The sequence below is a fragment of the Leishmania infantum genome, chromosome 35 (genome assembly GCF_000002875.2).
Source record: "Leishmania infantum JPCM5 genome chromosome 35".
NCBI classification, from domain to species: domain Eukaryota; phylum Euglenozoa; class Kinetoplastea; order Trypanosomatida; family Trypanosomatidae; genus Leishmania; species Leishmania infantum.
The window spans coordinates 1,016,866-1,031,624 of NC_009419.2; the positions used below are offsets into that span (position 1 = coordinate 1,016,866).

A 14,759-nucleotide genomic window follows, 5' to 3' on the forward strand; every position below is an offset into this window, starting at 1 on the left:
ACTGCTGCAAGCAAAGCGCAGTGCCGGTGCCCGTCTTTTGTGTGAGTGTCTTTGCGGCGGACACTCCGCACCGGCAAGCCTCGCCACACCAGTGCACACGCCAAAGCTATTTCGCACATCAAGACTACACGCTCTTGTGTCGCAGCAGCAGGACGCAGACAGTATCGTTTTTTTTTTCCCCCGCTACCGGCTCCCTATCCTGCTTCACCTTTTCCGCTGACCATTTTGTCATCGCTGCTGTTGCCATCTCTGCACTCCTCACGCCTTTATCTTTCTCTTCCGCGCCTCTGTCGTGGCGGTTTTTGCTTTCAATACGCCTGTAGCTGTTTCTTGATCCGTGTTTCCGCTTCCTCTTGCCCTGTGCCCATCTGTTTGTGTGTACGGAGAACTTTTCCCGTCACCATCAGTCGTGCTGCTGTCTCGCCTTTGTCGCTCACCTTTTTCTTTTCTACTTTGTTTCACTGTTTCACGCTTCTGGTCTGTTGCCGTGCTTTCGGAGTTCTACGCCGATCCTCTCTCCTTACGACCCCTTCGAATCCCCCTGCTGTTTCTATACACACGACCGCGCTTTTCCACATCATTGCCCCGACGGCTTCTGATCTTCACTTTCCGTTTCCTTTGCATTGTTGTTGTTGCTTTCCATCGCCTCCTCTTTTGGTGGTTGTGTGCGCGTCATTGATCAGTTCTGCTTTATCATTCTTATTTTTTTTTTTGCCGTTCGCCACCACGTTACCAGGGTTACTGCTTTCCTTCGCCTCGTCACGGAGGAGCTGGTCGTCGTCGCTGCTCTAGTAGCTTTCCTCTCGTTGTTTGCTTGTCGTTATTGCCGGCTGCTTCCTCGACATTGTTGTCTGCCTCTGCAGGCGTGTCTGTGTGCCGCTTGCATAAGGTGCCTCTCCCCTGTTCTTTTACCACCCGCAGACACACGCAAACCGGAAACACACAACCGGGGGAGGGCAGTGCTCTTCGATTCGCCCCCCTCCCCTCTCTCGCTTTCACCCGCTCGGTGTGAGGGTGTCTGCAGGTGTGCCAGCTCGACTGGCTGGAAGGCGAGAGAAGTACTCATAAAGCTCTCGTGTAGACTGGTGAAGCAGAATCTGTGCACCGCCTTTTTCTTTTGTTCTCCGCGTTTCTGTGCGTCTCTACGTGTCTGCTCTCTCCTCCTCGTACGCTCTTCAACCCTCCTCCACCCTTCCCTTCCTCACAGTGTTCGCTCTTGGTAGCTCTTTGACCAACAATGGACGCCGGTGTCTATGATCCAAAGGCGCAGGTGAAGGCCGTGGCGGCGGAGCTGAAATCAATGAACACCACCCGGCTCCTCGAGGCAGTCGATGTTATGTCCACTTCCCTAGTAATGGGCTTCGAGGGATATTTACGCAAGTTCGACTCTGCAACCGCCATCCCACTCCTTGCCGACGTGTGCGAGACGTTCATTAGGGAGGCTGCGCAGGGCGACCTCCTCGTCATGGCACTGCGTGCCCTTTCCCTCATCATGGAGCACGTTCCGTCTTCCTACGAGGCAGCGCAGGGATTCCACGTCTCTCTCATGCAACTCGCATCGCAGGCGATCCACCGCGCGCTCTGCACGGAGTGGAAGTTTGTACAGTCGAACAACGCCTTGATGATTGAGGAAGGTCTGCGCGTCATGCGGTTCGTCAGCAAGGACGATATGACTGGCGAGATAATCCACCACGCCCTTGTCGGCGACTTGCTGACCCTGTGCACGGACCCGCACCCGCTGGTGGCACGACAGGCATTGGAAACGCTGTTGATGGTGAGCTCCAAGGTGGTGATGCCGTCAGAGCTCGAGAAGCGGACGCATTCCTTCGCCGCTGGCATCCTTTCATTCTTCAAGTCAAAGAAGAAGTCGTCACGCACCGGCAGCGACACAGGCAAGGCTGGTCAAACGTCCGTCTCCAGCGGAAGCTCGTCGACGAAGGCGGCCGCGGCCGAGGACATTGTGCCATACGCGGATCACCCCACGGTGGCGCAGGTTGAGAATGTTATCGTGCCTCTGCTCGTGTCCCTGATAGAGCAGTACGCCAAGTCGTTCACGTCGATTCCTGAGCACTGGGCCCTGCTCGAGCTGTCGCTGCAGTGTCTCGGCACGCTCATTGAGCGAGCGCTGATTTGTCACCGACCGCATACCGCCCGCGCACTTGCCTCGCCCCTGCTTCCCAAGATCCTGTTTCAGCTCATCCTCGACACGGAGTCGAACGTGACTCTGGAGCCCAGCGTTCGCGTCGACCGCCTCCTCCTATGCGAGACGACTTTGACGCTACTGACGTACTGCCACCGCTACTTGATTCTCGAGAGCCTGCAGCTGCCGGAGGCGCGCCGCTTCTTCCGGCTCATCCTGGAGGACTCGACGGAAGAGATTACCACCCTTCTCGATGACCCTTTCCCGCGCGCTGTCATTGCCACCCGCAGCACGCAGCGCCGCGACAAGGATCACATCACCTCCATCGCTGCCCTGCAGCTCTTCGTACTAGCCTGCCCGACGGTGCCCCCGAACGCCTTTGGCCTGAAGCCTAAGCTGGTGCTGCCAGTGCACCAGTGGATGTGGGAGGATGAACTGCGCCACAACAACCGCCTAATGGAGGAGCAGTGCTTATCCCTCGAGCGGAGCTGGACGCGACTTGATCACCGCGCCCGCATCTCTGTCCACTTGAAGCACCTGAATGTGGACTTGCACACCATGACAATGTCCAAGGCTGCCGGCGGAGGACACCGCAACGTCTGCCGCAGCTACGTCCCGTTTGTGTACCACTTCGCAGACGAGATGACACTGCGGCCCATCGTTGCCGTTAAGGAGGCCGGGCCGTGCGCGGAGGATGGCACAATGCTGACGTGGAAGCCGACTGTATCGGGGACGCACGGCAGCAAAACGGCGGCCAGCGCTTCGATAGCGAAGCAAGTGGACGGAAACACGAGCGGCTCGAGCTGGGCGAAGCGAAGTCGCCGCAAAGGCGTTAGCACACCTTCTTTGTCCGAAGGCGAAGTCACGAACGCGACGGACTCTGCGCCTTCGACGGTGGTGCTGAACACGCAAGTGGAGGTTCCAGAGGATCACGTTTCGCTCGCGGAGGAGTACTTTGGCTTTCTGTGCGTCTTTGCGAAGAACACGTCGGGGCAGATGGCGAAGCAGGTGGCCACGTGTGCGTGCGCGTCGATGCTGCAACTTATGTTCCTCTCCGGTGCCTCGGCGCGCTTTGAGGGGCTGATGGCCACGGCGGTACTGCCCATGTGCGAGATGTGCCGCGAAGCTCTCATCTCGGCGGACAAGGCTACCAAGGCGGTTGTTCTGACGATGATTGAGTGGATGCTGTACCACCCAATGGCCGAGCCGTGCCAGTTTACAGAGAGCGCACTGCGCTGCGGTTTGCTGGACCAGCTGGATATGCTGTCCAAGACGACGCTGCTGGTGCGCAGCAAGCCGACTCGGACGGCGACGCTCGTGGAGAAGGCGAGCGCGCTGGTGGGTTGCATTGCCGAGAAAATAGAGAACCGCCGTGCCGCGCACGTGGGTGGGGCGGGCATAAATGCGAGCGTTGGGAGTAAAACTACTCTCGGAGACGCGTTTCTGTCGACGACGATGCTGCGTGTGCAGACGGTGCTGGACGAGCTCCGGCTGTGCCACTGCGGGGCCGTCAAGGGCACGGTGGCCGCCACCAGCAGCAGCAGGACAAGCATAGCCATAGCTGCTGACAAAAACGGAAGCCCTACGCGGGCGATCAAGGCACTCGCTGATACACACGAGAGCGCGATTCGCGAGCTGCTGCGAATCTTCCAAGAGTCGAACGACATCACCGCCTTCGAGGTCTTCACCGCTGGCGTGGCATCGACGCTGCTGTACTACCTTCTCGGTGACCGGACGCTGGAGGACATGCTGGGCGGCACATTGGTGTTCGCCTCCGGTGCCTCCGCCTCCACCTTGAGGCACGAAACTGTTCCGCTTTCAGAGGTGCACACTGGACCGATCGACCGAAACACGTCGTCGTGGACGGCCATGATGGCAAGCGGTATGCATGTTGCCGACATCCTTGCCATGTACGTGGTTGAAAAGCGCTTGCGGTGCTTTATCCAGTGCGCCGTGGCCTACCCGATCGGCATGCGCCGGCTTGTGCACACCCTGACGGCGAACCTGTCTTTGCAAAGCTACCTCCCGCTTGTCGAGTCGGTGGTGACCTACGACAAGGTGGTGTGCAAGACCCCTCTACAGGCATATCACGCACTCAGCGTGATCTCGCCGTTGATCGCACTTTGTGGCGATGCCGGCCGGCGCATTTCCGCCGCGATCAAGACCGCGACAGACGACGACGCTGTACCGCTTCCTCGTAGCAGCTCCTCTGCAACCGCGGCCGGAGACGCCTCGGCGCCTGCTGCATCGTCCTCGAACGGGACGGAGCCGAAGCAACGCAAGACAAGCTTGCTGGCGTCCTCATTTGTACGTAGCCGGACTGCGTCGTGGCGGGCAAACGACCCGACCAAGGTCGCGCGCATGGCAAAGGAGTGCTGCATGGCGGGCCACCCCCTGCACCACATGGAGCACTACCCGCAGCTGCGCCGATGCGACAAGTGCAACCGCATCATCTCCAGCGGTCGCAGCTGCCGCACATGCAACTACGACGTATGCCAGAACTGCTACCCCGGCTACACGGGTAACGTGAACCTGATTCGGTCACTTTCCACGATGGAGCGGAACCGCGTACACCTGTGCGCCACTATCGGCGATGTAGAGCGGTGGTTCCGCACCGGGTCCACGTCGACCAAGGGCACTGAGTCGGCCCCTACCTCTCAGTCGTCGCTTCATCATCTCGAGCGGTTCACGACGCGTGTCCTCACCTTCTTGAAGCGGTATACGTCGGTTCTCGATTTGTCTGCGGTCTCAATCATCCCACACGCCAGCGGTGCAACAGCGTCCAACCTTCTCGCCTGTGCGAGCCCGGCCGCAAGCAGCGATCTTCTGGTGAAGCTTGCGGAGAAACTGTTAAGTCACCCCAGCGTCGTACGGCGCTTGACGTACAAGTACCTTTCGCAGTTTTCGACGCGCGGGGCGCTGATGGACGAGGGCACGCCGATAACGCCGGATGTTGCGGCCACCCTTGATGTCGAGGTGCAGAGGGTGCTGAGCACAGCGGCGGAGAGGCACGCAGCTGAGAGCATAGTGCAGGAAGCGGTGGAGGAGCGCTACATCTTGTATCGCACCTCATGCGGCATGCTCCCGTTCCAGGAGACGGTGCTGAGCACACTTTACCGCCGTGCCTTTGCCCTCGGCGATCATCAAGTGCTCCTGCAACTGGAGAACTGTCTGCTGCGGGCTGACAGCACGGTGGAGGGGCCTCTGACGCTGCAGGCGAACAGCTCCGTGACGATCGAGAATCCGGCTGCCTTGTCAATTCGATTCAACGCTAACGTGAAGGTGACCAAGAAGGCCAAGTCGGTCAAGTCACCGCTTGCAGTGGCCGGGGCCTGCTCTTCCAGCGCCGCGGCTGCGACCGCGGCAGGGGAGCCGGTCATGACCTCCGTGGAAAAGTCGGCGGAGGCGCGCGAGTTCGATGGCCACCGCGTCGGACTGGACCAGACTTACCTCTTTCACCACTTCGAGAGTGACTCGGCGGCGTTCTGCGCGTGCGGTGCACACTCCCGCGCCGATTTTCACACGGAGGAGCCGCCGGCGCTCACTTTCACGCCACCCGCCTTTGCCCACCGGGCTGATATGCTGCTGCTCATCATCCTTCACCGCGCGCTCTTTGAAGAGACCCATGGGCTGATCGCCTACGCCGGGGAGGCGAGGGATATTTTCGGCACTGATGACAGCATCTTCCAGAACAACACGATCACCACCGCGCTGGTGCGCTCGCTGGAGGCGTCGGCGCTGCGTGTGAGCTTGCTACCGCCGCGCTACGCGCTGCCGCGGTGGGTGAACTTCCTGCTGCGTGAGGGGCGCTTCCTCATCCCGCTGTCGGTGCGGGAGCGTGCGTCGCGCTTCTTGGCCTACGGCGCACGGCGCGCCTTCATCCAGCACATGCGTGTCTTCCGTAGTCAGCGCAACGACAGGGCGGTCTTGATCTTGCCGGGGGAGTGGGCGAAGTTGTCGAACCACAAGTTCGCTGTCAGCCGCGACGCGTTTGCGCGCGACGCGTACACGATGCTGCGCAAGTGCTGCGACGCGCGGTTCCCTATCTCGATCGAGTTCAAAGGCGACGTCGGCGTCGGCCAGGGGCCCACGGCGCAGTTCTACACTCTGCTGGCGGCTGAGGCGAGCAAGTGTTGTACCAGGCTCTGGCGCGATAGCGACGACAAGGCTAACGGCAGCAGCAACAACGCTGCAGCTGTGTCAAACTCTTCCGCAGGGATCGTGATGGCAACTGGCCCGCTGATGGTTGGTCCGCCGCCGAAGGGGCTGCCGCCGCGCCGCAGCAGCGTCACACCCATAACCTCCCCACCTCGCATCGGCACCTCCCGCCCTGGCTCCGTCACCAATGGTGCTGGCGGCACCGTGAGCACACCGCGCTTGGGCTCGATTCCTACCCAGTCTTCCTTGCGCAATTTTGCGCGCGCAGACTCGGCGCATCTTACGACACCCAGCGCGACCCTCAGCCCGAGTCCGTCCATGACGACGGCTGCTGAGGCCGACGCAGTTCTCATTCCACCACCGGAGGGCTTTTATCCGCGCCACATGGATGGCGTGCGACGCTACCTCGAAGACATCGACAGTTTTCCCGCGACGCCTCTACTGTGTTGCAGCCACACTCACACCGTGCACGACGACAGCGCCACCCATGCATTGAGCCAAAGCAGCAGTGAACACTTCGGCTCGACGACGACTCGAAAAGGTCCCGCCTTCACCGACCACGCCTCCACTGCGGGGGCTGGTGGCCATCGTACGAACATCAACAGCTTCAATGCCTTCGCGGTGCAGTACGACCTCAGCAAGGCGGCTTTTTTGGTGGACAGAAACGTTGGTTTGATGAGGGACTATGTCCTGGAACAGCGTGAGCGCGCCAAGGCCTACTACGTCATTGGCGCTGCACTCGGCCGCGCCTTCGTCGACGAGCAAGTGTTCCCGCTTCCACTGTCACGGGCGGTAGCCTACTTCATCCGTCGTGGCGTGCCGGCCTACCAGTGCGTTGTCTCCGATGTGACGCACATTGACCCGCCGCCAGAGTACCCGATCGACCTGTTCGAGTTACCGTTGACAGCGGCGAGCTGGGTGGACCAGGGCATCGCAGACAGCCTAGCATGCTTGTCCACCATGGATAGCTCCACCCTCGCCGCACTCGACCTGCGTTTCACTCTCCCGGGGGATGACAGCGTCGAGCTTTGCCCTGATGGGGCACAGATCCCGGTGACCAAGAAGAACCTGCGCCTGTATCAGCGCCGCGTTGTCGGGGCGTTGCTGTACGAGTCCGTGGCGGTGCCGTTGTACTTTTTGACGATGGGCTGCCGGGACGTTGTGCCGCACGAGGCGCTCACGGTGATGGACGTGAAGGAGCTTATTGGCGTGCTTTGTGGCGAGGACAAGAACCCAAGCGACCCTCTGTGGACGACAGAAGAGATTCGCTCTGTGCTGGTCGGCGACCACGGCTACCGGAACGACTCACCGCAGCTCGAATTACTGGCGAAGGTACTCGGCCAGCGGCTGACTCCAGCAGAGCAGCGCGAATTCCTGCTCTTCTGCACCGGTTGCCCCCGGCTACCTATTGGCGGCATCCGCGCTCTCGGTGCCATCACGGTAGTGAGGCGCTCAAACGCGTTTGTGGACGAGCACACGGAAGCTCTGCGGGGAGAAGCGGCAGCAGCGACGACGAGCAGCAGCGGCGGCGGTGGAACGCTTGACATGGAAGGGGAGGAGGACGACGGCGGAGGCGGCCTGATGGGCGGCTTGTACGATCACACCGCTCAGTCGGATGTGGAAGACTCGCCGTCTGGAAAGCGTGAGGCACCGCACCGCATGTTCTCCCCCGTCTACCCTGCGGCATCAGAGGAGCCGGGTGGCATGTCGTCAAGTTTTGTCTTCCACCTACCTGAGTCTGAGTGGGCTCTGCCATCGGTGAATACATGCTTTCGGTACTTAAAGCTGCCGCCATACCCCAGCGAGGAGCTGCTGTACAAGAAGCTCCTGATGAGCATCATGGAATCTGGTAGCTCCTTCGAGCTTTCGTAGACACGACTTCTGCACACGTCTTTCCTCTGCCTTTCATCTCCCGTTCTTCTCGTTTCTCTTCGGCCCCTCCTTCTTTCTTTATATGTCTGTTGCATCCTCTGGGATGATTTGTGGTGGAGCTGGTGCACCACGCTGTGAGGGTTGTCGCGGATGCGGCGGGTTTTCGCTCAAGACTTGAAGGCGGCTGCGGTGGTGTTTTGGCATTCGCATCTGTGCGCTTCTGTAGGGCCACTCCTCTTTTTTTTCGTGTTTGCTCTTCTTTTTCCGTGGCGAAGGGGCTTTGGGTAGAGAAGAGCTGGGGGAGGGCCTTTGGGCCCCCTTCCCCTCCCCCCTTCTCTGCACTGTGCTACTTTTGCTGATGCAACTTCTTTTCGCCGGTGTCTAGCACTTTCTCCCTCTCTCCATATTCGTCTCTTTCTTCACCCGTTGACTGCTGTACCCCCTCCGCCCCTTCATCTTTCGTCTCGTCTCTTCGTCTGTACTGTTTCGTTGCTTTATCGTTTTTCTCCCTTTTGGTTCATTGCCCTCTGTTTTCTGTTTCTCTTCCCTGCTTGATGCTTTCCCTTTCCTTCACTCGCGCTGCTGCTCTTCCTCTGCCGCCCCTCTCCCCCTTTTCTCCCCTACTCCCTTCCCGTCTCTTGTTACGTGCTTGCTCACCGTCTCCCCGCTCGCAAGCGTCCGTACGCCCACGAACTCACAGCTGACCTCCGCATGCGCTCTTTTTCTTCCTTCGCGCTCCTCTGGTTGCTCTCTTTCCTTGCGTATTGTGCTGCCTCTCATACCTACCTCGGTGCGGGCTTGGGTGCTTCTGTGCTGCTCAGTTGCCTCTTTTTCGATGTGCACGTCTGCGTGCGTGTGTCTTGCCATATCTGTCTCTGGAATGATCGGTGGCGCGCGCGCTCTTACCTCGTTATTTCCTTCGCGGCGCTGTGTTTGGGAATGAGTTGGTATTGTTGTTTTGCGACTCATCCATCTTTCTCAGTGATGAGGTGTCCCTATGCTCTCTCTCCTACGTCTCTGCGCGGGTGTTTACCCTAGCAGTAGGCTCTCCCACTGCGTCAGTACGGAGGGTCCGAGATCGTGCCGGTTGCTGGCGCAAGCCGCTGTGAACGATGCTAGCTCTCCGTTTTTTTTTTTTTGCTGTGCGTTTCTCTTTCTGTTGCTGTTTTAGGATGTTGAAGCTACTTCGGATCGTGCCGTGACTGTCTGTGCAGCCGCCTTCACTTCTTGTCGTTATTGACTCTGGGTGAATGGGGGTATATCGTTTCGACTCGGTGCCACTGCTCATCCACCTCTCCCTTTACTCCCTCACCACCACCACCATTGCAGTCTCCTGTACAGCTCCCCCCTCAAAACAACCACAACAGAGATGAATTTCGAAGAAGAATAGATAAAAACAAGCTTTAGCTGTGGCGGCTGTTGTGGCCCCATTGGAAAAGAAAAAACGCTGCCCCTTTTCCCTTTTCTCGACAAGGTGCCACACTACGCTGTGGCACGTGTTTCTTTCACTTCTTCACCAAACCTGGAGAATCCTGTCGATGTGTGCTTGTGTGTGTGTGTGTGTGCCAGGGCGCAAAACAACATTGTCGCTACCGCTGACGCTGGCCTTCCAACCAGCGGCTCTGTTTTGCGCCTCGCCAAGACTGTGGGCCCCCTCCCCCTCCCCCTCCCCCACGTGCACACTCACACACACAAGGCCGGAGGCTCGCTGCCACTTCTCTCGCCACGACTCGCTCCTCGTTGGTGGTGAAGGTACGCGCCATCTTTCTCTATTTCGGTGCGCAATTCACTCACCCTGTTGCCCTGTCCTTTTTTCGGCCTCCCTTCACGCATTACCACGCCCCGCAGCCAAGGCGTTTTTTTTTTGCTGCTTCGCTGCCTAACTGTCCGCCTCTCCTGCCGCTGCCGACGGAGGCTTCTCCATGCTACGCAGCGAGCCAATCACATCCCTACGCTAGAAAACAAAGCCGCATCATCACCGCCGCGCGCTCTGCCCACTCTGTAGACCACATCCAGGTCGCTGTGTGCCGTCCCCGCGACTCACTTCTTGCTTCCCCTTCAAGCCACGCTCGTTCAGTACCGCTGTCATGGCGACGGAGGACGAGTTGCGGGAGCTTCTCCCGAAGATGCGCTTCAACAAGGAGTTCAAGAAGAAGCAGAAGTACAAGTACAAGAAGCGCGTCGAGGCGCGCGAGAAGGAGCGCGAGATGATCACCGGCAAGAGACGCCCAGCGAGCAAACAGATTCAGTCTGCAAGTGATGGCGCGAAGGCAAAGACCACAGCAACGAAGAAGTCTGGTGGTGCAGGAACGGCGGGAGCGAAAGGGAAGCCGAAAACGCGCGTGCCGAAGCTGAAGGTTGCCAATGTGGAGACCGGCAAGGAGACGCTGACAAAGAAGAAGGCGCGGGAGCTGGTGCAGGAAAACCGGAAGAAGAAGATTTCCGCCAAGAAGGAGCCGAAGCTGGCCGCCAAGTCAACCCGTGCAGGTGCGGTCACCGCTGCAGTTGTCTCCACCGAGACCTTAGAAGCAAAGCAAAGCAGGGCACGGGTGACAAAGGACGAGCTGCCTGCGACTGCCGCACAGGCAGCGTCGTTGGTGGAGCCGAAGCAGACGCTGACGCAGGCGGAGCGTGACCGTGAGCTGCTTGCTCGGGCGATCCGCGGAGACGATCTGCTCGGCAGCGACGCAGCCACGGGCGTCGCCGATGGCGTAGCGTTCATCCGCCAAGACCCGTCGCTCTACCCCGATCACGCCTTCCTGGACGATTACGCGGAGAAGAAGCACGCCGAAGCCGTCTCTGCCGACGAGTTGCTCAAGAACGCGCACCACTTTTTCAAGAAGCTCAGCAAGCGAGAGCGGGCCCTCAACAAGGTTGCGAAGGAGCACATTAACCATCTTCGGGCGGTGAACCGCCGCGGTGGGGACAAGCAAGGGTTCCGTTATGTGGTACCCAAGAACGTAAAGCAGGTGGTGCGAGAGCTAATCTCGGCGCAGAAGGCGCGTGACGGCGAAGAGGATCCGGAGTCTCTCATCGACACCGAGCAGCTGGTGTCGACGTTCGGCGGCGACGGGGTGGCGGAGACCTCTGAAAAGCCTGTGCGCCGCAGCCGTCGTCGACGCTCGCGGACGTACTCGGACTTCTACCAGTTTCAGGTGAGTAGGCGGTGGACTCGCAACGCGGAGAACTTCCTTAAGCGTAGTCGACCAAACAAGCTGCTTTTCGAGGCGAAGAAGCACCAGCGCACTATCAAACATTTTTGAGACTGATGCGGCTCTCTCGATGGCGGGGGCCTCGGCACAGGGTGCCTTCTCCTGCCTCCGCGCGCCCAATACCGCTCGCGTTTGCTCGCTGCTCGGCTTTCTGTTGGTGTGCATTCTTTTTTTTTTTCGCTGTGCCACTGTTGTTATTGCTGCTTTCCTGCTTGTGCTACTGTGTGTGTGCGTCGTGCGCCAGTCACTCGGTGGTGATCGACGCTGTGGGAGTAGAAGCAGCGCGCGTGGGCACGGCGTTGAAGGTGGTGGTGAGGGAAGAGGGCTTCAGGGTTTTTGTTCTGGGTGAACGATACGATGATGCTTCCGCGTTTCGTTAGTCTGCTCGGGACAGAGGCGATTCTCCCCATTCGCTACGCTAGCCCTGACACATTGAGTTTTCCGTTTCTCCGAAGTGCCCTCTTTCCCATTCCTCTTCGCTCCTTGCGCGTTTTGTTTGCCGGCTGCGATGCTGCTTCCAGTGACGCGGTTGCGGATTTCTGCCGTTCGTCGACACACACACACAATTATGAGCGCAGGCACACACAGCCAGACTCGCACAATGTGTCAGTGACGGCGGGGGAACGGGGTTCCCTTCATGAAGGGCGCTCTGGAGGGGTGCTTGTTCGCACACGGCAGAAACACGCCGATCATTCAGCGAGCAAGTCGCCGCGGCTATCAAAGACACTGTGCGGACCGACAGCCACCCATGCAAGCACTGGTGAAGAAAGACACCTCCACGTGCCCGACTATGTATGCGTGCTTGTGGCGGATGACTAAGGCGATAATACAATTTTTTTTGTCGAATAATGGTGCAGATGCGCGCCGGCGCATGTACACGCCACAACAACGCGCAATGAGGGACGCTCTCACTTCGATGCAGGCATCCCAATGCCGAGCGATTCAAGGGCGCGGCGAGCAATGGAGTGGCGGTCGGGCATGCGGGGCCATTGCTGAGTGTGCGCGCAGGGGCGGAGTGGGTGTGCTGAATGGACCGCGTGTGCCGCTCCATTCCAACGGCCCAAGGGGAGGGTCATACATCTGTAACATGTTGAGCACGCCTTGGCAAGCGTGCGGCGGCTACTTTCTTCTACGCGTACGTGCTGCATTCTCGCTTTGTGGGCCTTCACCATTCCTTCCCTCTCTTCGCTTCCGTCGCTACTGTCTTGTGCCGTCGGAGCACCGAGCGGCACCTGCGTCTGTCACTCCGACGGCGATCTGGCCCACGGACAACGTACGCAAGGCCTCCTTCTATTCGTGCTCTTGCTCACTGCAGGAAACATTAAAAACGCCCTTTACGGCAACATCCACAAACGTAGTAACGCTCACAGTACCGCCCTGCCCCTACCTCCTCCCTTCAGCACTCACAGAGAGGCGCGCCCACGAAGGAATGGCCCGCCAGAAGTCGCGTAACTTGTGGAATGACGGGGCGGGCACCAAGTCTGTGAATCGCCCTCAGCAGGTCACCGTTGCCAAGGGATGGAAGGTGACGCCGGACCTCCTGCCAGTCAAGCCGCTGGCGCCGCGCCGGCGCAAATACGCACCGATTCGCCCCAACAACCGCGACGCAGTCGCCATCCCGCTCGGTGGTCAGAGCTACAACCCCTTGGATGAGGAGCACCAGGAGGCCCTTGCCAAGGCCGTCCGACAGCTTAACAAGAAGAAACGCAAAGACGAGAAGTTTGTGAAGATGATGACAATGGGCCGCGGCAAGAACTACACGGGCAACTTCTCAGCGGACAGGACATGGGAAGAGGAGGTGCAAGAGACGGCGCCCGCGACTGCAAAGACGCCAAAAAAGCAGAACACGAAGACGGCGCCCGCCTCCACCGGTGCGTCGTCGTCCGCAGCCTCGTCAGCGCCAAGCCCTGTGACACAGAACGGCAACGGTGCGAAGCATGAAAAGGTAGCTGCGGCTCCGGCGGCCGTGGCGAAAAATGGCAAGACAGCCAAAAAGCAAAAGAAGACAAAGAAGGCCACAGCGGAGGAGGCGAAGCGGGCCATGACACACCGGCGTCACCCAAAGCGTGATGTTGTAGCGAAAGAAACGGACGAGCTCGATGTGCTGCTTGCCGCACATAAGACAACGGCGTGTAAGCGCGAGGCGGCTCGGCAGAAGCGTCGCGCGGCGAAGAAGGCAAACCTAGCCATTAAACACTACGGCCGGCACTACCACACCCCGCTAGTCCTGGACGTCACGCCGAGTGATAAGCTCGTAGGCTCCTTGCGTCACCTCAGCGGCGGGTATGTTCACCCGGCCTTGGAGCGCATGAAATCACTCGAGGAGCGCAACCTGGTGCCGGCGCGCATGCGCCATACTTACAACAAGCGCAAGGTGCTGAAGCCGAAGGGTGAGGTGCGCGTGAAGCGGGAGGAGTTCGGCGTGATGCCCGAGACGAGTTTTTAAGCTGCATGTCGAAGGAACTTGCCCCTTGCCCTCCCATGTATGCTTTGCTTGCTCACCTGAAGTGCGTGCACGGTCACGTCGTTTTGCTCTGGTGGTGAACGTTTCTTCGACTAAACTGCCGCTGTGTCGTGTGTTGTGTGTTTTGTATCTCTTTCTCTAAAGGCGTGTCTAACGTGTAAGGGAAGTGGTCACTCTCATGTCCGCTGTGCATGCTTGGGTGTGTGCCTGTCTACGTGCCGCCGCGATAGCCGCTTCTGATACATTTCTCTCCTAGACAGGTGTTCGTGTCTGTGCCTTCGAGTAAAAGGGTAACGCGCCTTATGCCATGAAAGCCCGAGTGAAAGCATGCGCGTGCGGGCGCCCTTCGCGGCCGAGGAGGAGCACCGCTGAAGGGGCGCGAATACTGGTCAACTGCGCTCCTCGCGATGGAGCACAAATGCGAGACAGGGCTGGCGGACGAGGGCATGAGGCTTTTCGAATCCGCTGCCCACGTCTATGAATTCCACGGTGTTTAGCTGACCGCTGCGGGCCCATCCTGCCACTTTTTTCCGTTTCTTGTTACTGCCACCCACCCACGCCTTTCTGCTCCCTCGCCCCCTCTCTCTTTCGCTGGCTTCCCACCCTCTGCTTCACCTCATCCACGACGGTGTATGTGGGTGCACCGGTGTGCCGCGTGGTGACTCCCGGAATCGCACTGCCGTAGCACTGCTGTATTGCACATACACATACGCACACGTACACAGACAGGCACACATACGTGCATATATATATATATGCGCTTCTTGCGATTGTGTGGCTGTTGCTGCTGTTCTCCCTCTCTCGACCTTCTCCTTCTTGTCGTCTGTACTGCTGTGTCGGTGTGCTGTTGGACGGGCCCGCAAAATAGGCCGAGCAACGGAACTTGTCGGACCATTGCATCTGGAAGCGAAGC

At 59.2% G+C, this 14,759-nt stretch overlaps 3 protein-coding genes across 3 annotated transcripts; all 3 read left to right on the top strand.

Annotated features, from left to right (window-relative positions):
* Window positions 1-1,237: 1,237 nt before the first annotated feature.
* On the top strand, window positions 1,238-8,170 carry LINJ_35_2500 (conserved hypothetical protein; the record flags this gene model as incomplete). Its single annotated transcript, XM_001469037.2, has 1 exon — window positions 1,238-8,170. One exon carries the CDS (start codon window positions 1,238-1,240, stop codon window positions 8,168-8,170), a length of 6,933 nt encoding a protein of 2,310 aa, XP_001469074.2.
* A 2,087-nt stretch (window positions 8,171-10,257) lies between these two features.
* Window positions 10,258-11,433, top strand: LINJ_35_2510 (conserved hypothetical protein; the record flags this gene model as incomplete). The annotated part of the gene is made up of 1 exon (XM_001469038.1): window positions 10,258-11,433. One exon carries the CDS (start codon window positions 10,258-10,260, stop codon window positions 11,431-11,433), a length of 1,176 nt encoding a protein of 391 aa, XP_001469075.1.
* Window positions 11,434-12,811: 1,378 nt separating this feature from the next.
* Window positions 12,812-13,828, top strand: LINJ_35_2520 (conserved hypothetical protein; the record flags this gene model as incomplete). The annotated part of the gene is made up of 1 exon (XM_001469039.1): window positions 12,812-13,828. The coding sequence occupies one exon, from the start codon at window positions 12,812-12,814 to the stop codon at window positions 13,826-13,828; it is 1,017 nt and encodes a 338-aa protein (XP_001469076.1).
* Window positions 13,829-14,759: the final 931 nt, after the last annotated feature.